The sequence below is a fragment of the Oryx dammah genome, unplaced genomic scaffold (genome assembly GCF_014754425.2).
Source record: "Oryx dammah isolate SB20612 unplaced genomic scaffold, SCBI_Odam_1.1 HiC_scaffold_4, whole genome shotgun sequence".
Taxonomy (NCBI): domain Eukaryota; kingdom Metazoa; phylum Chordata; class Mammalia; order Artiodactyla; family Bovidae; genus Oryx; species Oryx dammah.
This window is the reverse complement of record NW_024070188.1, coordinates 2,367,074-2,393,120: the sequence shown is the minus strand read 5'-3', so window position 1 is coordinate 2,393,120 and position 26,047 is coordinate 2,367,074. Positions and strand designations below refer to the sequence as shown.

The window sequence follows — 26,047 nt, the reverse complement described above, 5'->3', positions numbered from 1 at the left end:
GCCAACTGGGTCAACTTTTCAACAGCACAGGAAGTACTTAGTTACAGGTTGCCATTTTCCACTTCTCAATTGTGAGGGTTCCAAAATCATTTGGATAGTCCCTGCTCCGGATATTTGTGTAAAGGTAGATATTTTTTTTTTTCTTTAAGATATATGATTAGTTTTTAGCCCATTGTTTAAAAGTGAAAGTCGCTTAGTCATGTCTGACTCTTTGTGACCTCATAGTTTATACAGTCCGTGGAATTCTCCAGGCCAGAATACTGGAGTGGGTAGCCTTTCCCTTCTCCAGGGGATCTTCTCAACCCAGGGATCAGACCCAGGTCTCCTGCAATGTGGGCAGATTCTTTACCAGCTGAACCACAAGGGAAGCCCTTAAAAAAAAAAAAAAAAAAAGTGAAAGTGTTAGTGGCTCAGTCAAGTCTGACTCTTTGTGACCTCATGAACTATAGCCTGGCAGGCTCCTCTGTCCATGGAATTCTCCAGGCAAGAGTTCTAGAATGGTTAGCCTTCCCTTCTCTAGGGAATCTTCTTGACCCAGGAATTGAACCTGGGTCTCCTGCACTGCAGGCAGATTCTTTACCATCTGAGCCACCAGGGAATCATTGAGCTTCAGGTTAAAGAGACTGTCTTCTGAGTTCTTTCCACACCGGACTTCCTATTCCCTGTAGAACCTGGACTCAAATTGTGGATGAAGGAGGTAGACCCATCTCCGTATTCACACTCACTTAATTAGATCACTGTGGCTGACAGCTCAGTTCTCAGCAAACATATTTTAAAACATTAAGCAACCACGGTCGACATGCCCTGATAAGGGAATTTCAAGGTAGAAGAAGAGGGACAATGAGAAAAAAGAAAACACAAACTTTCTGAACATGTTTCAACTAGAGATCTTGCCATTTGAAATATCGACATTCCAATGTTCTTTTGAAGGGGAGAGCCCCTCTTTTGTAGAGTGGACATCATCCCCTTCAAAAACAAAGATGCTCCGCTGTTATTCAAACGCCTCCCTGCCATCTAGGCTGTGTCGTGTTGTTGTACCATAACACGTTGTATCTGAACAAACGGAGGAGTCCAGAGAATGAAAGGCTGCATTTTTTTATTCTACCTGCCGTTCTTCAGTGACCTCCTAATCAACTGTCGCTGCTGCTGTTTTGCTTTTTCACCTGCACACATCACGCTTACAGGGGTTCTGCCCGGAAGCTCATTCCATCCACAGAGAAGGCCCAGAAGACGCTTAACCATGCATGGACAGGGTGTTTATACATCTGGGTCTTGGGATACAGCCCGCTAAGAAAACTTGGCGGCACCACACATATTCGCTTTTCAGAAATGATAAAGAGCAACCGCTGTGGCAGTTTTCCTTTGTAATTTTAGCTCCAACTCGACGTTGATTGGCTAGCTTTGTTTTAAACAGCATATTAGAAGTGACATCCACTGGGGGTTGGAGGTGGAGGATTCGGTGCACTCCAACTTTGGCTTCCACGTGTGAATTTAATGTTTTTTGTTTTTTTTTGAGATGCATGTGCTTTTGTAAGAGTGAATGGGGTGAAAAAGGTGAGAGTTTTTTTTTTCCCCCTCTGCTGGAACAAAGTATTGTGTAGCAGGGATCTCACCAGGGCTACTGCGGACAGATGCCGTCAGATCTCATCCTGGGAGGGAGAGGGGTACCATTGCCACATATTACAATGTGGGGACGGGGCCCCATTCACAGAGCTACAGAGCAGCCCTGGTCTTGTTGTTCTTCAGTCCCTTAGGTCCTGTCTGACTCTTTGCAACCCCTGCTAGGCTCCTCTGTCCATGGGATTTCCCAGGCAGGAATACTGGAGTAGGTTGCCACGCCCTCCTCCAGGGGATCTTCCTGAGCCAGGGATCAAACCTGTATCTGCTGCAGCTCTTGCACTGGCAGGCAGATTCTTTACCACGGACCATCATAGTATGCAGAAACAGCCGACACACACAGACTCTCACTTGTGTGTGTCAGCTGTTTCTGCATACTATGATCATGGCCATGTAGCATGCATATACCAGAAACATTCCAAGATGAGACATGGCCCAAAGGATCTTGATAGTTTCCTGAAAATAACCTTCCCATCTGGGTCACTTGATTAAACAGAGGCATTCAGTTTCTACTGTCATCTTTATGATATTTTCAGTGAGGACAGGTTAACACGGGGCAGTTGGAGTGTCTGGAGGTTTCTAGGTATTCATCCAGGGTAGGGCATTACCAGACCTCTTACTTGAATGTCTTTAAGAAAGAAGTGAAGACATAGCTTTGATGTGCAGTGTGGGAAGAGTATAATTTCAGAGAAACAAAAACCTGCCCACGAATGTAAGATGCACAGAGATCTGAATTTCCCCTTCCTTCATAGATTTGGAAATACTTAGGAGAGAGTGAGGCTTTCCTGACTGGAAAAATCCCACGGATAAGAAGGGCACTTGTATGTGGGAGGCGGGAGGGCAGAGAGAAGAGGAAACAAGACCAGCCCAGGGAGGATTTCCAGGACCCGAGAGTATCATCCCCAACTTTCCCCACCCAGACGACGGTCAGCGTCTCCCTGCTACCACCTCCTTCACGGTTCCATGATTGGCCATCTCTTCACCCTCCGCTCTTTCAGCTTCCCCATTTCCACCTGTTATGTCCACACAAGACATCAGTGCACTGGCCCCTTCCATCTCAGCACAGTTCTTCCCTCAGTCGTGTCATCCTCTATGGCGAGTTACTCCTCTGTCTTCCCTGACCCGTGGAGCCATTCACAGGATGCTCAAGCTTGTCTGCCTCCACTTCCTATTTATTCTTTAATGGATCCTTATTTCTGTTAAAGTAATTCGTGTGCATAGTTAAAATACCAGTCAACGCTAAAAGACCGTTTGGCACCCAGGATCTGTGACCTGGCTCCTGACCGCCCCGCCCTGTCTGCCCCCAGCTGAACTCCCACCCCCAGGCCCACAGAATGTCTTGCAGAGCAGCCAGCTCACCTTCGCTTGACTTGCTCGACTTGTTTCCTCTCCGTGGAAGCTGCCCTTCCTCCAGCATCTCCTTCGGGTGGTTCTGTCTTTCTCTCTCCAAAGTCTCTTTTAAAAGCATCGCCCTCCATGAAGGCGTGGCAGTGGCTGCTGGTGGTTTAGTCACAAGTCTCGTCACAGACAGACCATTATTTCAGAATCTAAGTCAGGGTTTAAGGCTTGTCCTTTTTTTTTTTTTTTTAACATTTTTACGGAAAATGTTGTCAACAAAAGAAAACTGGGCACTTGACTGTAGAGGAGAAAACCAGCAGCTGAAGGATGGCTAGGAGTTAGAGGAGAGAGAGGCGTCCTTGCTTCCTCTTTGGTCTGCAGTACAAACTTGTGAGAGTGACGGGGAGGATGCCAACACTTCACGCCTGAGGACACGGAGGGAAAGAGTGGGTGGAATTGGGGGAAAATCCAAGTGCTGCCATCCTGGGTGGTGTAAGTCACTTCTGTTTCCCTTCAAAAGCACCGTGGCAGGTGGCTGCTGTTCAGTTGCTAAGTTGTGTCTGACCTTGTGACCCCGTGGACTGCAGCACACCAGGCTCCCTGTCCGTCACCATCTCCCGGAGCTTGCTCAAACTCACGTGTATTGAGTCGGTGATGCCGTCCAACCATCTCATCCTCTCTTGTCCCCTTCTCCTCCTGCCTTCAATCTTTCCCAGCATCAGAGTCTTTTCCAAAGAGTCGGCTTGTTTCATCAGGTGGCCAAAGTATTGGAGCTTCAGCTTCAGCATTAGTCCTTTCGATGAATATTCAGGACTGGTCTCCTTTAGGATGGATGGTTGGATCTCCTTGCAGTCCAAGGGACTCTCAAAAGTCTTCTCCAACATCACAGTTCAAAAGCATCATTACCATCGCAGATAATGGATTCAAAACAAACAGGAGTCCCAGATTGGGAAGTTCTCACCTCTGAAGCCATCATGTATGTGAAGAACTAAGGGGACCTGAGAGCTTCTTGTGAATTATAAACATACTTGAATGAATTACAAATGGCTCATCCTTTCTGAACCTCTAGAGGAGTTCAGGAAAGAAAAGGTTTCAGGTCATTTGTCATGCTCTTTAGTTTCATGCTGGACCCACCAAAAGAGATCAGAGAGGCTGTCCTTTTAAAGGACTGAACACCACCACCATATGCAGGATTTAGATTGCAGATAGTTATTAAGGTGAACAGGGAGCAAAGGTGGATTGCTGAACGGACATAGGACTGACCAGAGATCAGAGGAAGGCAGTGTAACCTTTGGCAAACCACCTTGGCTTACGGCTTTCATTTAGCTATTATCTGTTATGATTCTGACATTCCTGCTTATAGTGATAATATGACATGCTTCACTCTTGTTCAGTAAGCAGTTTAAAAGATTCTATCGTAATGCTTTTCCTAAAAACTAATAGTTAAGTTGCTTACCCAGTAAAAATAGTTTTGACCTCTCTACTTGTATTAATACTATGTATGTGTAATGGATAGAATTGCAAAGTCAAGGACTATTTAGAAATGAACCAGACTTTAGAAGTCAACAGGATAACTATCCCTATTAGTAAAGATGAAAACAAAAACAAAACAAACAAACCCCAAGGCTCACAGTGTCTGTCTTCTCGATGAGGGAACCAGGGTTTCCGTTTCTTCTAGTACCTTATTCATGATTTCATATGATGAAACCACTTCAAATGAGCAAAGTGTATATTCATCTATAGATAAAAATACCCACTCAATGGGCCAAAATAATATTGCCAAAGGTTTGAGATATTGAGCTATCTACATGGAAACTCTTGGGACTTCCCAGGTGGTGCTAGAGGTAAAGAACCTGCCTGCTCTGCAGCAAATACAGGTTCAATTCCTGGGTCGGGAAGATCCCCTGAAGGTGTGCATGGCGACCCACTCCAGTATTCTTGCCTGGCGAATTCCAGGGACAGAGGAGCCTGGTGGGCTGCAGCCCATGGGGTTGCAGAGTTGGACACAACTGAAGTGACTTAGCATAGTCGCACCGCATAGCACATGGTAACTCTGTGTTAAAGTTCTCAAAACAGCACTTCGATAAATATTGGCCTTATCTAAAACTCACAGCTGCCACTCAATTTTCACATGTAATGTTATATTCCGTGCTATCCTGTGATCAGTGGTAGACTTATGTCAACCTAAGTTGATCTCAGCGTCCAGCATCTAGCACCTGTGTCCAAAAGGTAGAAACTGAGCACGCTTGGCTCAAGTACTTAATATTTTCCAACCATTTACTTTTATTTATAATTAATGTTACCTGTGGGATAACGGGGCTTCCCAGGTGGCTGGGCTTCCCAGATGGCGCTAGTGGTAAAGAACATACCTGCCAATGCAGGAGACATACGAGATGCAGCTTCAGTCCCTGGATTAGACAGATCCCCTGGAGGAGGGCATGGCAACCCCCTCCAGGATTCTTGCCTGGGAAATCCCATGGACGGAGGAGCCTGGCAGGCTACAGTTCATAGGGCTGTAAAGAGTTGGTCATGACTGAAGTGACTTATCAGGCACGCACACATGGGATAACTAGTTCCAATCTGTTTGTATCTGGGGAACAGTAATCTGTGTGAGAGAGAACAACTAGCTTGCCTGAAAAAGAAGCCATCAGTCATAACTGTGATGATTAGTAACTCCTGCCACCTAGGAGCAGGGAGGGCACTGGGGGGGGGGGGTGAGGACTTGGTCTGATGATGGAGTGGGAAATGTTCTGGAAGGAAGCAAGTAAACTTACGTGGTTGAAAAAGCTCCAGAGATGTTGTGTCATCTGCTTCAAAAGTTTCCTGAAACAAATGACAGAACTGATTAGCGGAAGTGTTTTTAATTAGTTGAGCTGAATCCAGAAGAACTACAAGTCCAAGTCCACAGAGGAAGTTTATTGAACTTCCTATTTAAAACAGATGTTTTATCAGAACTCTGATTAATGTCTGAATGTGATAATAACAAGAGTGAATACTGAAGCAGTTTATTAAGATAAACCTTAAAAGTAAACAATATCCAGGCACCCCTACTTCCAAAAGGTATACAGAACTAGGACATTTTTGCTGGAGGGCAGGCAGCAAGTTCAAAGCTGGGGTTTGGTAGAAGGAAACCCCAGGAAGAAGGAAGCAAGTAAGAAGAACAGTAGAGCCCTAAGCCAGTGTCTGGCTCTCTAGGCAGATCCCCTGGGAGCAGGGGCCATGGAACAGGCGAACAGGCCATCCGCCAGCCAAGCTGATGCAGAAACCAACAGAAACTGTTTCCTATAACTTAGTGTGCGGTTTCCTGTGAATGAAGCAGCCCTTCTTTACTAATGCAAAGTCCTGCTGCAAGTCGAACTTTTGCTCTGTTTTGTCTCTGGTGGGTGAGTTTGGAGGCTTTCTAAGTGATGTGGTCTCATTTACTAGAGCTGATTTTTAAAATTTAGAGCTCAAGAGTTCTCTTGAGTATGGCAGAGCATGAACATAGGCATTGCTCAGGAGGAAGGCACTGACTTTGCAAGGAATACATCTTTCTTACTCCTTAGCTGAAGGGGCTCTCCTGGGAGGAATTAGAATTTAATTTGTTGCCAGGTTGCCCCACTCTAGCACTCAAGAGACATTCTCCCCCAAATTTCCCCCCAATCCTGTCTTATGTATACAGTTTTGGATCTCAAGTCATCTGACTGGCCAGGAGTTTTGGGGATACCACCCATGGAGGATAAATAAGTCATGCTTGTAAGGACAGAAGTCAAGTGTAATTAGGAATTGACAAAGGTCCACATAGTCAAAGCTATGGTTTTTCCAGTAGTCTGGTATGGATGTGAGAGTTGAACCATAAAGAAGGCTGAGTGCCAAAGAATTTTTGCTTTCAAACTGTGTGCTGGAGAAGACTCTTGAGAGTCCCTTGGACTGCAAGGAGATCAAACTGGTCAATCCCAAAGAAAATCAACCCTGAATATTCATTGGAAGGACTGATGCTGAATCTGAAGCTCCAACACTTTGGCCCACCTGATGCAAAAAACCAACTCACTGGGAAAGACCCTGATGCTGGGAAAGATTGAGGGCAGGAGGAGAAGGGGACGACAGAGGATGAGATGGTGGGCCGGCATCACTGACTCCATGGACATGACTTTGAGCAAGCTCAGGGAGGTGGTGAAGGACAGGGAAGCCTGGCGGGCTTCAGTTCATGGGTCCCAAAGAGTCGGACATGACTTAGCATCTGAACAGTGACAATAACAATGCATCCTTTCCATGGAAGTCACTCAACAGCTAGTGTAATAAAAGAATGAATTCATAAGCCACATCATTTCACAATAACATCATGAAAGCAAACAATTATTTAATGTGTTACCTGAAGTTTCTTAAGAAAAAAAACCTCCAGGTAACACTTGAGAGAAATATATAATGGAAAACGTTTGTAAGTCCTTTGATCAACTGTTAATATAAAATTATATGTAAGAATGCAATGAACCCATGTGTATATGTTGATTAAGATTTAGAAGTTGTGTTCTTCTTTTGGACAAGGCAATGGCACCCCACTCCAGTACTCTTGCCTGGAAAATCCCATGGATGGAGGAGCCTGGAAGGCTACAGTCCATGGGGTTGCTGAGGGTTGGACACGACTGAGCAACTTCACTTTCACTTTTCACTTTCATGCATTGGAGAAGGAAATGGAAGCCCACTCCAGTGTTCTTGCCTGGAGAACTCCAGGGACGGGGGAGCCTGGTGGACTGCCGTCTATGGGGTCGCACAGAGTTGGACACAACTGAAATGACTTAGCAGTAGCAGCAGCTCTTCTTTCAATTAGAAAAACAGAAATTGTTGTTAAATACCTACACATCAGAGGGCCCAAAATTTAAGTGCTTTGCTCTTTTGAGTTTGCTGATAGAGGCTGAACTGTGGCCTTTGGTCCTCTATTTGGGTCTTATTCTGAGTTGAGGACAGAGTTGAAGATAAATTAAGATTTGCTGACAGAATTTATAACTTCAATAAAGTTTGTAATATTATCTTATTGTCCTAAATCATAAAGAAACATGAAGGGACTTGGAAATCCCACCTTAAAAAAACACACAAAAAATGATACTAATTCCTAAAGCATTCAGAAAATGAAGATCATGGCATCCGGTCCCATCACTTCATGGGAAATAGATGGGGAAACAGTGGAAACAGTGTCAGATTTTATTTTGGGGGCTCCAAAATCACTGCAGATGGTGACTGCAGCCATGAAATTAAACGACGCTTACTCCTTGGAAGAAAAGTTATGACCAACCTAGATAGCATATTGAAAAGCAGAGACATTACTTTGCCAACAAAGGTCCGTCTAGTCAAGGCTATGGTTTTTCCAGTGGTCGTGTATGGATGTAAGAGTTGGACTGTGAAGAAAGCTGAGCGTTGAAGAATTGATGCTTTTGAACTGTGGTGTTGGAGAAGAGTCTTGAGAGTCCCTTGGACTGCAAGGAGATCCAACCAGTCCATTCTAAAGGAGATTAGTCCTGGGTGTCCTTTGGAAGGAATGATGCTAAAGCTGAAACTCCAGTACTTTGGCCACCTCATGCGAAGAGTTGACTCATTGGAAAAGACTCTGATGTTGGGAGGGATCGGGGGCAGGAGGAAAAGCGGACGACAGAGGGTGAGATGGCTGGATGGCATCACCAACTCGATGGATGTGAGTTTAAGTAAACTCCAGGAGTTGGTGATGGACAGGGAGGCCTGGCGTGCTGCGATTCATGGGGTCGCAAAGAGTCGGACACGTCTGAGCAACTGAACTGAACTGAATTGAATCCCTAAAGCACTTTTATTTTATTATTATTATTATTTTTTGCTGGCAACCTTGGATTCCTTCTGAATCAGACAGCTTTGCTGTGTAATGAGTCACCTCAAAATTTAATGCGTTAAAGCAACCTTTTAAAAAATTTCTCACAAGTTTGTGCATTGGCTGGGAGATTCTTATCTGAGTTAGCTTATAGATTTGGAGAAAGTGTAGATAACAAGCAAACATAGATTTAATAAATATCCTTCATATAGATCTTGTCTCACTATATTTAGAAGCAAAGTGAAATATGTCCCTATTTATATAAAACAAAATAACTTGGGTTTAATTGTATTCCTTTAAGTAAATTGTATGTACATAAATATTAAATGCCATCTTTTATTATTAAGTTGAATTAAATAAAATAAGCTCTCTTATTTGGCATTATCAAGTATTTTTGAGATAGTCTTTTTCAGTAACATAATCTGATTAATAGCATTAATATATAATACCATGCATGGATTACCAGTTTGTTACCTTAAAAAAAAATAATAAAATATAATGGTCCAACCAAGACATTGTTTCTATATATGGACTCTTTTGCCATATGTATTTTTACCAAATACTAATCTGAAAATCTATTATTATTATTATTATTTTATTAGAGTACAGTTGATTTAAAATGTTGTGTTAGTTTCAGGTGTACAGCAAAGTGAATCTCCTTTATATATATATATTTATATATATATGTCTCCTTGATTCTTTTCCCATATAGGCCATTAAAGAGTTTTGAGTAGAGTTCCCTGTGCTATACAGTAGGTCCTTATTATTTATTGTATATATAGTAGTGGGCATATGTGAATCCCAATCTCCCAATTTACCCCCCCTCCCCATTTGCCCTTTTTTTTTTTTCTAAGTCACTTCAGTTGTATCCGACTCTATGCGACCCCATAGATGGCAGCCCACCAGGCTCCCCCGTCTCTGGGATTCTCCAGGCAAAAATACTGGAGTGGGTTGTCATTTCCTTCTCCAATGCGTGAAAGTAAAAAGTCAATGTGAAGTTGCTCAGTTGTGTCTGACTCTTAGCGACCTCATGGACTGCAGCCTACAGAGCTCCTCCATCCATGGGATTTTCCAGGCAAGAGTACTGGAGTAGGGTGCCATTGCCTTCTCCACATTTGACCATTGGTAGCCATAAAATTGTTTTCTATATCTGTGGCTATTTTTGTTTTGTAAATAAGCTCATTTGTATCATTTTTTTTTAAAGATTCCACATATAAGTGATATAATTTGTTATTTATCTTTCTGTCTGACTTACTTCACTCAGTATGACAATCTTTCCGTCTATCCATGTTGCTGCATCTGGCATTATTTTGTGCTTTTAATGGCTGAGTAGTATTCCACTGTATATATGTGCCATTTTTCCTTTATCCATGCCTCTGTCAGTGAACATTTAGGTTGCTCCCATGTCCCAGCCCTTGTAAATAGTGCTGCAATGAATACTGGGGTGCATGTATCTTGAAAAGCGATTATTATTGCAGAGACTATAAAACTCTAGGATTAGGAGAAGACAACTCTAGGAATTTAGAGGTTTGCACACGCAAGGGGAGAGAAGAAGGTATCACAGTAAAACAAAATATTAGTCCTGCCAGGGACTTGAGAGAATTCAGTGAAGAAACAAGGCAAACACATTCTGAATTACATCTGCAATAAGAACAATTCTAGATTTCACTCTTTTAAACATATGTTTCCTGTAGTCTCTTAGGAGAGGAAAATGGGGAAGATACTTGAATTCTGTTAGGGAGGTCTGAGACCTATGCGTTTTTACTCTTTGAAAACTACTTTAAAAAATTAAAAAAAGAAACTGTTGAGTCGGAAATAGCATTTTAATTTTAAGTAAAAAAAGAGACTCTGATTTTTAACTACATAATATTGTATATAGTGTTTTTAGTCTTTACCTGAAGATTTTAATTCATTTTTAAGTGTTGAAAAAAATTGAGGCTAGAACAACTGTGAAAAGACAAAATGAGCTAATGATTTTTCCGAGTTTCTGGTACAGTGAAAAACCACACATATGTCTTAAAAGTTTTTCAAAACTTTCATAAGTAGTTACTATTAAGTATATAAAACATTTATGTATTTCATTTTACTTTGCTTATCTGTTTATCCCAAATTCAATTCAGAAAGGTCAAGAGACGGAGTGGAAATATCTCCACCTAGTGGTCAGTGTGAAGTAAACCTCTAGGTCCACAACATGCTGCTGGCTGCTGCTAAGTCGCTTCAGTCGTGTCCGACTCTGTGCGACCCCATAGACGGCAGCCCACCAGGCTCCCCCGTCCCTGGGATTCTCCAGGCAAGAACACTGGAGTGGGTTGCCATTTCCTTCTCCAATGAAAAAAAAGTGAAAGTGAACTAGTGTGCTTCAATTAATGTTTGTGAGCTTACCGCGTGCTCAGTCGCTAAATCGTGTGGACTCTTTGCAACCCCAAGGACTGTAGGCCACCAGGCTTCTCTGTCCATGGGATTTCCCAGGCCAGAATACTGGAGCGGGTCATTTCCTTCTCTAGGGGATCTTCCCAGCCCAGGGATTGAACCTATGTCTCCCACATCTCCTTCACCGGCAGGCAGATTCTTTACCACTGATCCACCTGGGAAGCCTGACAGTTGACAGGGAGGCAATACATTTTTCAGGCAGAGAAACCATTTGGGGCTTAGTTATTTCTTTCCTCTGCTGTTTATAATCTCAGCAAATGCAGGATCACGCTTCATTTTGCTCACCAATGTAGTTCCACGCCCAGCAGTGCGTGAGTGCTAAGTGGCTTCAGTCATGTCTGACTCTTTGCGACCCTTTGGACTGGAGCCTGCCAGGCTCTTTTGTCCAAGGGATTCTCCAGGCCAGAATACTGGAATGGGTTGCCATGCCTTCCTCCAGGGGATCTTCCCCACCCAGTGATCAAATTGCCTCTCTTAGCTCTTCCATATTGGCAGGTAGGTTCTTTACCTCTAGGGCTACCTGGGAAACCCATGCCCAGCAGTGATGGGTATATAGTACCTCAATGACACAATGAAAAGAAAAAAAAAGATACATGTTCACAAAGGCGAAAAGGTTAAGATAAAAGTGAAATAAGTCAAATAAATATAAATATTACACACTTGTTGCTGCTGTTCTAATTACTATCTCAATCTATTTTTATTTACTTTTATAAAATGAATTTCAATTGAAAAGCATATGAAGAATTATAAAGCATCTTCCCAGGTGGATTATACAAAAAGAAGCAGAGACAAGAATGAGTCATCTGTCTTTAGTGACTTCTTGGGAATAAATATTATTTATAATAATATAAATATTATTGTTATTCCTGAGAATCAAGATAAATATTATCTAGTGAATTCCTGGGAATAAAATAAATATTTCCTTATTAAAATTCAAGTCCACAGACATAAAAAAATAAAAGTATTGAATATTATTCAGAACAGAAATTCTAGGAAATAGTCTGGTTTCCATTATGCGACTTGTCTGTAGTAATTACTGTCTTTGTGTTCAGGGCTTCCTTTCCTTGGGTAAAACTGACCGAATGTTGTTAGAATATTAGACATGGTTTCTAAAAGGCTTTAAGAATTTTAGAGGTAGATCTCCTATGTCAATATAAAGAAGTTACCCAAGAATAGGACAGAACTTCCAGAGAAGCTACTGGCTGCATGCACCTGTTTTTGTTTTGTTGTTTAATGCCTATGGTCTGTTAGTGAAATGATATGGTGTTGACCCGCACGTAAACTACTGATGTTAGTTTCAGTCTAATTGAAAATGCTGTATCTTTCTTCTCTTTATAGAAAGCATCATCATCCACCAGTTACGTATGAACTCAAGATGAAATGGTAAACCAAGCACATACTGGGTGTGCGTATTTCCTCTGAATCCCTGTTGAATGGATAATATATCTCCAGCCCTCCACCATCACTAAGGTCCACCATGCTACTGATCACTACTGGAAATAATTTCCTTCTTCCAGTGAATTTTTCTTTTGAGGATATAAACGTAAAAGCTGAAAATGGTTTTGCTGATCATATAAAAATAGGTAGCAAGAGTAATTCAATTTTTGTGTCAAATTTCTCTTCCTTTGGCAAAGCTTTCAGGTCCACGGGCACATGCTGTGTAATTTATTTTTATAATACACTTTGTAATGTGATTAGTTTTCCTAAAGTGTTTCCTTCTTCATAGTCTATGGCACATATATTTGTAGACTACACTGTCAGTTCACCGAAGTATTGGTATTGGTGTACTCAAAATTGTAAGTTCTGCTTATTTTCTTCTATCAGTTTGCTATTCCTGAAAAAAAAAAGAAAAAGAAAGTATAACACTCTCTAGGGTAAATTCAAGAGGTAAAACCAGAGCAGGAGGTCCTGGAAGATCTGTTATTATTGTTCGTACAATTCTCTGGTTCTGATCATGGTTCACCACTAACAACACTGTGATTTAAGAGTTTAATTTTAAATACTTAAGCCAGTTTTCTAAAGTTGCTCTTTCTGGTGTTCTGTGCCCAAAACCCTGGATGAATTTGTTTTCATATGGAACAAATTAATAGCAGGAGCTGTGTGAGTTTTACCAGTAAGCCTTAAAGGGACAGCTTTTACTGGCAGTTCCAGTGTATTTCTGTTTGCATTATGTACCTCCATGTACAGGATGTGTAATGCGGACTGTGATATTAGATCATTTCTCACAATCTATCCAAGTGAAAAACTGAAAATAAAAAGTGACCTAGATACTATCAGCATTTTTTTTTTAAGTGGTAAAAGAAATCCCAAGATAGGTAAACTTTTTTCTTGATAGCTAGAATTTGGACACGTTTTCATAATCCCCTATAGGTTAGATAATATATTCTTTAAAGATTCAAAGCACAATATGCATTAATCAAATCTCAGTGTCAGACCTGCTGTTGAATTTAGGTTTATGTGAAAATATGCATCAGAAAACTACTTGAAACTCTAATAGTGTAGCTTTAAAAAAAAAAGATTTTGTTAATATAGATATGTTTTCAATAAGGTCTTTAAAAAGATCATTATGAAGACAAATGAGTTGGCACATCAGTTTCTAGGAGCATAAATCATGTATCATGTCACTTATCGAGATTAAAGAAAGAATGCTTGTTAGCATCACAAGGATAACTAGAAAGCACACAGGTAATACTATTGGCCCATTTCTCTGGTCCACAACATTACCCAGGTTCCTGAGGCCATGAGGGGAATACACACTGATTCTATGGAACAGAAACATTAGGTTTTAAGGTATACCTTATGGAATTAGCAAATCACATTCAGTAGGTATTAAAAATTAATTTGTATTTTATGTAAAATTAGTTATGAGTTTTGTAAGTAAGAGAAATGCTACAGTAGGTTTGTCTTAGCTTGAATAATTGTGAACGCATCACAGACATGCAGGGCTTTCATTACTGATTAATGAAACTAGAGTGTGTATGTGTGAAGATTTTAAAAATTGTTATGGGTTTTGATTTCTGAAGATGTTTCTGAACTGACCATTTCACTGAGAAGGGGGTTTTATTTAGTATTGCTATATTTTTCGACTCACAGTTAAATTTCCTATTTGCCAATGCTTATACTTCTGATGGCAAAAATATTCTGATATACCACAGAATTTATTTTGAAGCAAATAACTTTCTTAACTTGTGAGAATTTTATTACACAAAGAATGAAAAGGCTAGAAGATAAAACTTTAAATACTACTTGATGTTAATTTAAAATATTACAAGTAACTTAATGTATATTTGGATCTAAAGATTTTGTTTCTCCTGCATTTATAATGAAATTTATAGAGGATGATGGTGTGATCAGGGCAACTCAGATGGTTGCTCTTTTCTGCCCCTGCTATGATTAAGTCCTTTCTTTAAACTCTAATGGAATGTGAGTGACAGATGAGTAAAATTAATCTACATTAATAAAAAACTGTCTTAACAAAAATAATAAAATATTAAAAAATGAATAGAAAATAAACACAGAAGTCTTTATCTAGTGAATAAACAAACAAGATCATAAATAGTCATACTCCAGTGAAAGTGTGAAAGCGTTAGTTGCTCAGTCGAGTCTGACCCTTTGTGACCCCATGGGCTGGAGCCCACCTGGCTCCCATGTCCATGGGGTTCTCCAGGCAGGAACATTGGAGTGGGTTGCCATTCCCTTATCAACATCCAACTGAAAAAACTGCCCCCGTGTTCAATCCTGGCACTATCCCAGGCTCGCATAATTTCTATATATTTTAAGTAAATCTCCAATCATCAGTAGGAATGACAATCCATTTTGAATGGAATAATTATGTTTTCTGAAGCAGAGTCATAATCAGTGTTTCCGGATTCAGGTGCATAGTTGACCTAATTCATTATGTTGCCCTTTTCTTTTTGATAGGAGAATGTGTTCTGATAGTATTGATTACAAAGATTTTTTTTCAAGTATTTCATAAAACATTAAGGTTTGATGAAGTTAGTTGTAAATATTCCAGATATCAGATGCCTGGAATGGTCACAAAATGTGAAGAATTAATTGTATCTTAGGACAACCATTTGAAAAAAAATCATGATGTGGAATATATAGCTTAAACATTAACAGAAACACCAACACTATTGAAGTAACTCACAGCTTCTAAAAACCAGAGACAAAGGAAGTATAAAATGGTGTGTTAAACAATGTAATTAATATGGTTGTGCCTTTTATCTATATACTGTGGTTGAATTTTCCTGGAAATAAATTAAAAGTATAGCTAATGTAGTGTGTGTTCATGAAAGTGATGAGCAACAATTCTAAAAACACCAAAAATGCAAGATGGAAGTTTTTTAAAAAAAACATCTGGCACCTGAGGCATATATGTGCCTCTGGACTCCAGTGCCATGCCTCTGCTAAAAATATTAATTCGAAGGCAAAAAAGAACAATAAAAATTTCTGTAATGAATTCATAAAAATGGGGAGCGTTTCATGGAATTATTTTTGCTTGCTGACCACTAAAATTTTTATTTTCTTAAATTTTCAGCATTTACTACATAACTGATGAAAACTGTGTTTGTTACCTAGAGAAAATGTCATATATTCATAAATTTCAACAGAAATGTTTATCGGTGCCATGACAAGATTCGTTTTTTTTCTGGTGTTGTTTTCTTTTTGTTTGTTTATGTTATTTTGGTAATTTTACCTCACCATTCACAGATTTTGTTATTTGAACAATTCAGGTCTGTATTTATTTAGATTTTTTGCTTTAAAAATATCAGATGTTAACTTTTCCATTATAAGAGATTTATAATGTGATCAAATATTCTTAGAAGTCTTGCAGGTTTAATGGATTTTCAAAAGCAAAAGATTGCATTGAAAAGTTTGTGAGCTGCATTCTATTTTCACAGCATTCTCAATTTTGTCTCCTGTAAGTTTTATTAAATCCATGAAAAGCTTATTATTTTTCACTACACCCAGGTGAATTTATGGATATATACTTGTCTTTTCTATGAATGTAATATCCTACTTTCATTTTTTTCACAGGCTATTGAAATTACTAAACCAATTAAGACATTCTCTATGTTATTTCCAAAAGCCAACTATGTTTGTCAAAATCTCACCAGGGTGAGAAAAAATAATGATTGTGATACAAAAGCATTTGTGCAATATTCTTTTTTGAATTGGAACATAATAGTTATCAAATTAAAATCATTTAAAATGAATATTTGACCTTCTTTTTACTTAAAATTATTTGCTTTAAAATAGATTTCCCCTCTGCATTTCGTATTTTCTTTAAAATATGGTGTTTTTTCAATGTGAATAAATATAAGTCAAATAGCAGATCTCCCAAAATGAGACTTTTTCTCTGAGTTACATCATGGTTTGAATCCCTACAAGACACCAAGAGATGGAACTGGTTACAGGGTTTCCCTTATCCATTAGCCTCCCCCAAATAATCTGTCGACCAACATTCAGATACTTCCCACTGCCTTCCACTGTCTGTCTAAAGGTAGATTGCTCAGCAGAGCAAATGCTCCTGAGGTTCTGCCAGCGACTGTCAGCCTGGCCCCCACAAAGGCAGCTGGATAATGGTTTCAGAAAAGTGGGGTGGGGATGATGGTGGGGTTGTGCTCTGATCTCTTTTATTTGCCAGCCTTGTGCCAGAAATGGTCCATTGCCATAGCCAACCTGAAACTTATCTTTGCCTTATTTGAGACAAAGGAATGGGTTTTTCTTATTTATTATTTAAAGATACACATATCCAAAAACCAGGCAAAGCTGCTGTCTACACAAAGATGCCTTCCACAGGAAAGCTGCAGATGTTAGGGGTCTTGACGACAAGGACAGCTCTTTGGCTTCTCTTCTTTGAGGTGTGGAGCCCTTTGGAGTACATGGTTTGAGAGCACTTGCCAAAAGACTGTTTATTTCATGACTTCCCGGGAGAAGGGGTCTCAGGCTTTCCATCATATATGTGCAAATAGAATACTGTCTCTGAGCCCTGAGCTAGAGTCACTTTTAATGAGAACAGGTGCTTCCCCTAGGTACAGAGAAACCAGAGCAACTTATCTGGGCTTTATGTTTGTTGGCAATAGGACACACTGCAGGAAACTCTTTTTTCTTTAAAAAAAAATTTTTTTTCCCTTTACAATACTGTATTGGTTTTGCCATACATCAACATGAATCTGCCACGGGTGTACATAAGTTCCCACTCCTGAACTCCCCTCCCACCTCCCTCCCCATACCATCCCTCTGGGTTATCCCAGTGCACCAGCCCCAAGCATCCTGCATCCTGCATCGAACCTAGACTGGTGATTAATTTCTTATATGATATTATACATGTTTCAATGCCATTCTCCCAAATCATCCCACCCTCTCCCTCTCCCACAGAGTCAAAAAGTCTGTTCTGTACATCTGTGTCTCTTTAGCTGTCTCACATACAGGGTTGTCATTACCATCTTTCTAAATTCCATATATATGCATTAGTATACTGTATTGGTGTTTTTCTTTCTGGCTTACTTCACTCTGGATAATCGGCTCCACTTTCATCCACCTCATTAGAACTGATTCAAATGTATTCTTTTTGATGGCTGAGTAATACTCCATTGTGTATATGTACCACAGCTTTCTTATCCATTCATCTGCTGATGGACATCTAGGTTGCTTCCATGTCCTGGCTATTATAAACAATGCTGCAATGAACATTGGGGTACATGTGTCTCTTTCAATTCTGGTTTCCTCGGTGTGTATGCCCAGCAGTGGGATTGCTGGGTCATGAGGCAGCTCTATTTCCAGTTTTTAAGGAATCTCCACACTGTTCTCCATAGTGGCTGTACTAGTTTGCATTCCCACCAACAGTGTAAGAGGGTTCCCTTTTCTCCACACCCTCTCCAGCATTTATTACTTGTAGAATTTTGGATCACAGTCATTCTGACTGGTGTGAAATGGTACCTCATTGTGGTCTTGATTTGCATTTCTCTGATAATGAGTGATGTTGAGCATCTTTTCATGTGTTTGTTAGCCATCTGTATGTCTTCTTTGGAGAAATGCCTATTTAGTTCTTTGGCCCATTTTTTGATTGGGTCATTTATTTTTCTGGAATTGAGCTGCAGGAGTTGCTTGTATATTTTTGAGATTAGTTGTTTGTCAGTTGCTTCATTTGCTATTATTTTCTCCCATTCCGAAGGCTGTCTTTTCACCTTGCTTATAGTTTCCTTTGTTGTGCAGAAGCTTTTAATTTTAATTAGGTCCCATTTGTTTATTTTTGTTTTTATTTCCAATATTCTGGTAGGTGGGTCATAGAGGATCCTGCTGTGATTTATGTCAGAGAGTGTTTTGCCTATGTTCTCCTCTAGGAGTTTTATAGTTTCTGGTCTTACGTTTAGATGTTTAATCCATTTTGAATTTATTTTTGTGTATGGTGTTAGAAAGTGTTCTAGTTTCATTCTTTTACAAGTGGTTGACCAGTTTTCCCAGCACCACTTGTTAAAGAGACTGTCTTTAATCCATTGTATATTCTTGCCTCCTTTGTCGAAGATAAGGTGTCCATAGGTGTGTGGATTTATCTCTGGGCTTTCTATTTTGTTCCATTGATCTATATTTCTGTCTTTGTGCCAGTACCATACTGTCTTGATGACTGTGGCTTTGTAGTAGAGCCTGAAGTCAGGCAGGTTGATTCCTCCAGTTCCATTCTTCTTTCTCAAGACTGCTTTGGCTATTTGAGGTTTTTTGTATTTCCATACAAATTGTGAAATTATTTGTTTTAGCTCTGTGAAAAATACCGCTGGTAGCTTGATAGGGATTGCATTGAATCTGTAGATTGCTTTGGTAGTATACTCATTTTCACTATATTGATTCTTCCAATCCATGAACATGGTTTATTTCTTCATCTTTTAGTGTCCTCTTTGATTTCTTTCACCAGTGTTTTATAGTTTTCTATATATAGGTCTTCAGTTTCTTTAGGTAGATATATTCCTAAGTATTTTATTATTTTCGTTGCAATGGTGAATGGAATTGTTTCCTTAATTTATTTTTCTACTTTCTCATTATTAGTGTAAAGGAATGCAAGGGATTTCTGTGTGTTGATTTTATATCCTGCAACTTTCCTATATTCATTGATTAGCTCTAGTAATTTTCTGGTGGAGTCTTTAGGGTTTTCTATGTAGAGGATCATGTCATCTGCAAACAGTGAGAGTTTTACTTCTTTTCCAATTTGGATTCCTTTTATTTCTTTTTCTGCTCTGACTGCTGTGGCCAAAACTTCCAGAACTATGTTGAATAGTAGTGGTGAAAGTGGGCACCCTTGTCTTGTTCCTGACTTTAGGGGAAATGCTTTCAATTTTTCACCACTGAGGATAATGTTTGCTGTGGGTTTGTCATATACAGCTTTTATTATGTTGAGGTATGTTCCTTCTATTCCTGCTTTCTGGAGAGTTTTTTTTAATCACAAATGGATGTTGAATTTTGTCAAAGGCTTTCTCTGCATCTATTGAGATAATCATATAGCTTTTATTTTTCAATTTGTTAATGTGGTGAATTACATTGATTGATTTGCAGATATTGAAGAATCCTTGCATCCCTGGGATAAAGCCCACTTGGTCATGGTGTATGATCTTTTTAATGTGTTGTTGGATTCTGATTGCTAGAATTTTGTTAAGGATTTTTGCATCTATGTTCATCAGTGATATTGGCCTGTAGTTTTCATTTTTTGTGGCATCTTTGTCAGGTTTTGGTATTAGAGTGATGGTGGCCTCATAGAATGAGTTTGGAAGTTTACCTTCCTCTGCAAGTTTCTGGAAGAGTTTGAGTAGGACAGGTGTTAGCTCTTGTCTAAATTTTTGGTAGAATTCAGCTGTGAAGCCATCTGGACCTGGGCTTTTGTTTGCTGGAAGATTTCTGATTACAGTTTCAATTTCCATGGTTGTGATGGGTCTGTTAAGATTTTCTATGTCTTCCTGGTTCAGTTTTGGAAAGTTGTACTTTTCTAAGAATTTGTCCATTTCTTCCATGTTGTCCATTTTATTGGCATATAATTGCTGATAGTAGTCTCTTATGATCCTTTGTATTTCTGTGTTGTCTGTTGTGATCTCTCCATTTTCATTTCTAATTTTATTGATTTGATTTTTCTCCCTTTGTTTCTTGATGAGTCTGGCTAATGGTTTGTCAATTTTATTTATCCTTTCAAAGAACCAGATTTTGGCTTTGTTGATTTTTGCTATGGTCTCTTTTGTTTCTTTTGCATTTATTTCTGCCCTAGTTTTTAAAATTTCTTTCCTTCTTTTATTTTTCTTGAATGTCATTAAACTCCACATTTATAATTTGTATTCAGTGAATCCCAAGGAACCTATTGTTGTTGCTTAGTCACTAAGTCATGTCTGAGTGACCCTGGACTGTAGCCTGTCAGGCTCCTCTGTCCATGGGATTCTCCAGGCAAGAAGACTGGAGTGGATTGCCTTTTCCTTCTCCAGGGGATCTTCCTGACCCTTGAAAGATGTCAATCAGATGGGGCAACCCTAGTGACTGCAAGTTTCCTGGCACAGCCAGATCACAGTCTGACCCACAGAAAACAGTAGGAACCCAGTTTTTTAAAAAAGATAATCAGTTCTTTCATTTTGCCTGGCATTATTTCTAGCATCTCTTTCAGAGATAAGCATCTCTAAGAATAAAGTCTTTTTCTTTCTCTTCAGGAGTCCTTTTTTCTCTTTCTGCCTTATGTTGACTAGCACTAGGACACAATGCTGTCTCTCTAGTTTGACTGTAAGTTTCTCAAGGGCAGGACTTGCATATTCCTTAGAGTGAATGCAAGATACTGAATAAATGTTTGCAAAGGGCAATATAATTCCTTCTCCCAGCTGCCTTGCCTCATGGTTTTCCATGACCATAAGCACATACATAGTCAGTTGGGGGTTTTCTGACGGACTCTCACTCCCATTTGTCTCTCCTCTTTGAGAGGAAGGCATGTGCATAGTCAAAATGGCAGGGTGCTTTGTAGGCATTTGGTAATTGACTCCTAATCCCAAAGGGCTGCTCCTTCAGCAGTGTGTTCTGGGCTAGATCTTCCTCACCAAATTGACTTGCCTGGTGATTCTTCCCTTGCAGAAGCTACTGTACCCACTGAAGTTTTCAGAGGCAGAATATCTGGATGAAACAGGAGTCTCAACACTCATTGGTTCACTCTGCAAGGACAAAAATGCCCTCATTTTATCAGATCACCAGATGGTCTAGGCTACTAAAACAAGAGAGATGTATTCAGCCATTTTTGAACCACAAAAGAGGTAAGCACTGGTTCCCACATAGAGCATTGGTGCAAGTAGTCAGTGGGACAACGTGACTCTATAAGCTAACAAACCAAGCATCTCCCAGAAGAGGAGGGTACCAGACAACTCTTCATAGGGAAATTGTGACCTGCTAAGATCTTGCTTGAGAAAAGGACCATGATCACCGAGGGTATATATACAGTTTTGCAAAACATTAATAACAAGTGTAATATAAGGTTCAACTTTCTCTATGTCCCTTTATCTTTAGTTCTATTCTCTTCTGGGTGAAGTGAAAGTCACTCAATCATGTCCAACTCTTTGCGACCCTATGGACTATACAGTCCCTGGAATTCTCCAGGCCAGAATACTGGAGTGGGAAGCCTTTCCCTTCTCCAGGGGATCTTCCCAACCCAGGGATTGAATCCAGGTCTCCCGAATTGCAGGCAGATTCTTTACCAGCTGAGCCACAAGGGAAGCCCAAGAATATTGGACTGGATAGCCTATCGCTTCTCAAGTGAATCTTCCCGACCCAGGAATCGAACTGGGGTCTCCTGCATTGCAGGTGGATTCTTTACCAACTGAGCTATCAGGGAAGCCGTCTCTCCCGGGTGGAGAACCACAATATCACTCAGACCTTAGGATCCATTTCCTCACAGTTTAGTTTTTGACATCATAAAGAGGATAAGGTGTGGTACCTCCTCAGACCCCCTATAAGACCCTGACCACACATTTTATATGCCAGTGACTTCATTATTTTTCAATTATTTGTTGGTAAATTGTCTTTTTCACGCAAATGTGAGTTCATTCAAAGTAGATCAAGTTAATTCAACAAGTTTATTGAGTTCCTTTTATGTCCCAGTTCTCTTGACAGATATTGGAGATATAGTAATTGACAAAAACATCTCTGACCTTGAGAAGCTTATACCTACCAGGAAAGACAGGTATAAAAAGATACTTTCTGACACTACGGTAAGTGCAAGTATAGAGATATGCACATATTGCCACGTGCTCAGAGAACAGTTCTTGGCTCAGTCTGAGGGGACAAAGACTTGAACTGGCCACTGTCCTGAATCTTGACGCTTGAGTAGGAATTAGCTAGCAAGGCAGTTTCAGTGGAGGAGAGGTCTGAATTCTGGGAGCACTGGGTCCCTGAGTACTGGGTGTCGGAGACAGTGAGTGCAGATTTTTCATCCCAGGAGATTTGGTGACAATCAAAACGATGTGGTGGAACAGTGTGCCGAACCTCATTCCTTACCGTGTGCTTGTCAGGGAGAAATCCCTGGAGGGCCTGATGTCTGTTGTCCTAAATATTCAGTTCCAGTTACCAAAATGGGACTAAGCAGGCTCAGCAAAAACTGACTTTCACTTTTAAGTTCATCTTATGAAAGTCACCCTTCAAGTATATGTTAAAGTTACTTTAAAGAAATAAATGGGGTTTCCCTGGTGGCTCAGAGGTCAAGAATCCACCTGGCAATAGCAGGAATCATGGGTTCTATCCCTGAACCGGGAAGATCCCACATGCTGCAGAGAAACGAAGCCCGTGCACCACAACTGTTGAGCCTGTGCTCTGGAGCCCGGGAGCTGCAACTGCTGAGCCAATGGGCCACAGCTTCCGAAGCCCACTGCCCAAGAGCCCACACTCTGCGACGAGAGGCCACTGCAATGAGAAGCCTGCACACTGAAACTGGAGAGCAGCCCCTACTCACCACAATGAGACAAAAAGCCATGCAGCACAGCCACATATAAATTAATAAATAAAAAAATCATTAAAAAAATGAGTGACTGAATAGATAGTAGTGGCCCAAGTGTTTCAAAAAAAAAAAAAAAGAAAGAAAGAAAGATGAAATGCCTGTAATACCCCATTCCCTCCAAACTTCCAAAAATTTAGTACTTGGAGTAATGGCACAAAGTAAGTTCAAGTCTAAAAATAGTCCAACATGTGACTTATAAGAGATTAATATTTTTAAGATTCTACTTTCCTACATCTCTTGAATGATTCTCATGGAGCAAGTAAAGTCTCTTTCCTTCATAGCCCTTCCCTTTTGAAAAAATAATTTCACTGTTACACATATGTCAGTTGGCTGTCAAACAAGAAACTGTAATGTTGCATTTGAAAGGAAGACCTTATCTATAACTAATAGCACCCATAATTGATAATTGATGGAAAAATACATACCATGGGAAGTAACTGACAAGGTTCTACACAATGGAGGGAAGATCCCCTGGTGGCTCAGATGGTAAAGACTCTGCCTTCAGTGCAGGAGATCTGGGTTCAATCCCTGCTTTGGGAGGATCCTCTGGAGAAGGGAATGGAAACCCACTCCAGTATTCTTGCTGGAAAACCCCATGAATAGAGGAGCCTGGCAGGCTATATAGTTAATAGGGTCACAAAGAGTCAGACACAACTAAGTAACTAAGCAAGCCACACAGTGGAAGTTATGGAGCCTGAGGTTCCATTAAAATTGTATTCTTTCATTTAAGGAGTGTGTAGAATTATGAGACTACACTTGATCTTAGCCAAAAGGCCAAGAAACGATGTAGAATTATGAGAAATGGAACCTTATTTCCTTCCCCAAACAAAGTTCTTAGACCTCCTACTAGGAATTTTGGTGTCATTATCTTTCCTCTAATGAGATTAACCATTAAAGTATCTTGTTTGACTTGTCTTTCTGACTACTGATTTCGGTTATTCATGGATTTGCAAAGTGTTTATCACAGTCAGTGACCTCAGGCTAATTAGACAATCTCAGTGTGAGAACAAAAGGATTTTCTTAAATGCCTAACTGAAAGTTTAGTAAATAACCTACATAAAAATCAGAAAAAGATTAACTTTAAAAATAGTTTGGATCAAGTTCTGTTGCAATAAATATAAGAAATCAGATCATATTCCTGATGAAAAATTAATCAATACAGTAAGTCCCCTACAAACAAATGAGGTCCATTTTGAGAGTGCATTCATAAGTGCAATTTGTATCAAAGTCCAAGTTAGCCTCGGTTAACTAAGTAGTTAAGTAACACATGTGGCTATATAGTACTGTACCATAATAGGTTTATAATACTTTTCACAAATAATACATAAAAAACAAACACAAAAATAAAGAAAACACTTTAAATCTTACAGTCCAGTACCTTAAAGGTATAGTAGTACAGTAGTACAGCTGCACACAGGGGCTGACATCGAGTGAACAGGCAAGAAGAGTTACTGACTGGAGGAGGAAGGGGTGGGAGATGGGAGAGCTGAAGGGTCGTCAGCAACAGGAGATGGAGGGTGAGCTGCAGTTTCACTCCCACCTGACCGTGATGGCACAGGTTCTGGTTCCTTACTGGGTTCATTTAGGAAAAATGATCCAATGACGTCTGGGTAGTAGATCTTTTTTCTCAACATAGATGACATTGGATTGCATACTGTCATCTTTGTGTACCATTCCACGTTTGGTTCCTGTGCCTCAAAAATTAACAGTGTCTCCTCTGGGACCTCCGTGGTATCCAGTGGCTGAGACTTTGCACCCGATGCAAGGGGCCCGGGTTTGGTCCCTTGGCCAAGAACTAGATCCTGCATGCTGCAACTAAGATTTCACATGCTGCAACTAAAGACACACACAAAGATGGAAGATTCTGCTTGCTGCAAATAAGACCCGGCACAGCCAATAAAATATTTAAAAAATAAAATTATCAATGCCTTCACAAATAGAGAAAATCCCCTTGCCATTTCTTGTGTCGTAAATTTCTTTAGTTACTTCTTCTTCCTCTTGTCTCCCTTTGTTCTTTCTTTGGGGCTCCAACTCCATCAGGTCTTCCTTAGTAAACTCCTCGTGTCGCACAGTAAGAAGTTCAATGAAGATACACTCTTGCAAACCTAGCTTGAAATAAAGATACTGTGCTACTGTGCTGTATACAGTACTGTGCATTAAAGAACACGAAAGCACAGCTACTTGTAGAGGATGCACGCACGTGATAGTGTATGCCAGACACGTGACGTGACTCGACATGTGAAAGCATGTTTGCATCTTTAAAACTTCAAAACTTGAAAGTTTGCAGGTAGGGGACTTAACTGTAGTCAATCTAAGAAAAAAAAATGGAAAATTTTATTTGAGCTAGCCTGAAGATTATAACCCAGCAGACAGTCTGAAAAAGCTCTGAGGACTGCTCTGTCTGGTAGAATGGTAAACTCCAACCCATTCCAGTATTCTTACCTGGAAAATCCCATGGACAGAGGAGCCTGGTGGGCTACAGTCCACAGGGTCACAAAAGAGTTGGACGGGACTTAGCAACTAAACAGCAACAGCAACAATTGATCATACAGGCTCTTTTAATTGGCTATCCTGGAAATTTTTAGAAGGAATCTCAAATTAAACTTTCAAAGACATCAAGGCTGGGAAAGCATGTCAAGGGCTTGCCGTGAGATTCTGTGATAGCTATAGACTTGAATGTATTTCTCTCTTCTCAAAGTGAAAGTGAAAGTGAAAATGAAGTCACCCAGTCATGTCTGACTCTTTGTGACCCCATGGACTGTAGCCTACCAGGCTCCTCAGTCTGTGGAATTTTCCAGGCAAGAGTACTGGAGTGGGTTGCCATTTCCTTCTCCAGGGGATCTTCCCAA

At 40.2% G+C, this 26,047-nt stretch overlaps 1 protein-coding gene and 1 non-coding gene across 3 annotated transcripts in view; one reads left to right on the top strand and one right to left on the bottom strand.

Annotated features, from left to right (window-relative positions):
- Positions 1 to 16,416, top strand: part of FILIP1 (filamin A interacting protein 1) — a 211,075-nt gene extending 194,659 nt beyond the window's left edge. For both annotated transcript variants that reach the window (XM_040239058.1, XM_040239056.1), the window contains exon 7: positions 12,536 to 16,416. In XM_040239058.1, the coding sequence (XP_040094992.1) occupies positions 12,536 to 12,576 (41 nt within the window). In that variant the 3' untranslated portion in view covers positions 12,577 to 16,416. The remainder of the gene's footprint in view (positions 1 to 12,535) is intronic.
- A 7,384-nt stretch (positions 16,417 to 23,800) lies between these two features.
- Positions 23,801 to 23,984, bottom strand: LOC120863123. The gene has a single exon (XR_005720928.1). It is a non-coding gene; the product is annotated as a U2 spliceosomal RNA (small nuclear RNA).
- Between the last annotated feature and the right edge of the window lie 2,063 nt (positions 23,985 to 26,047).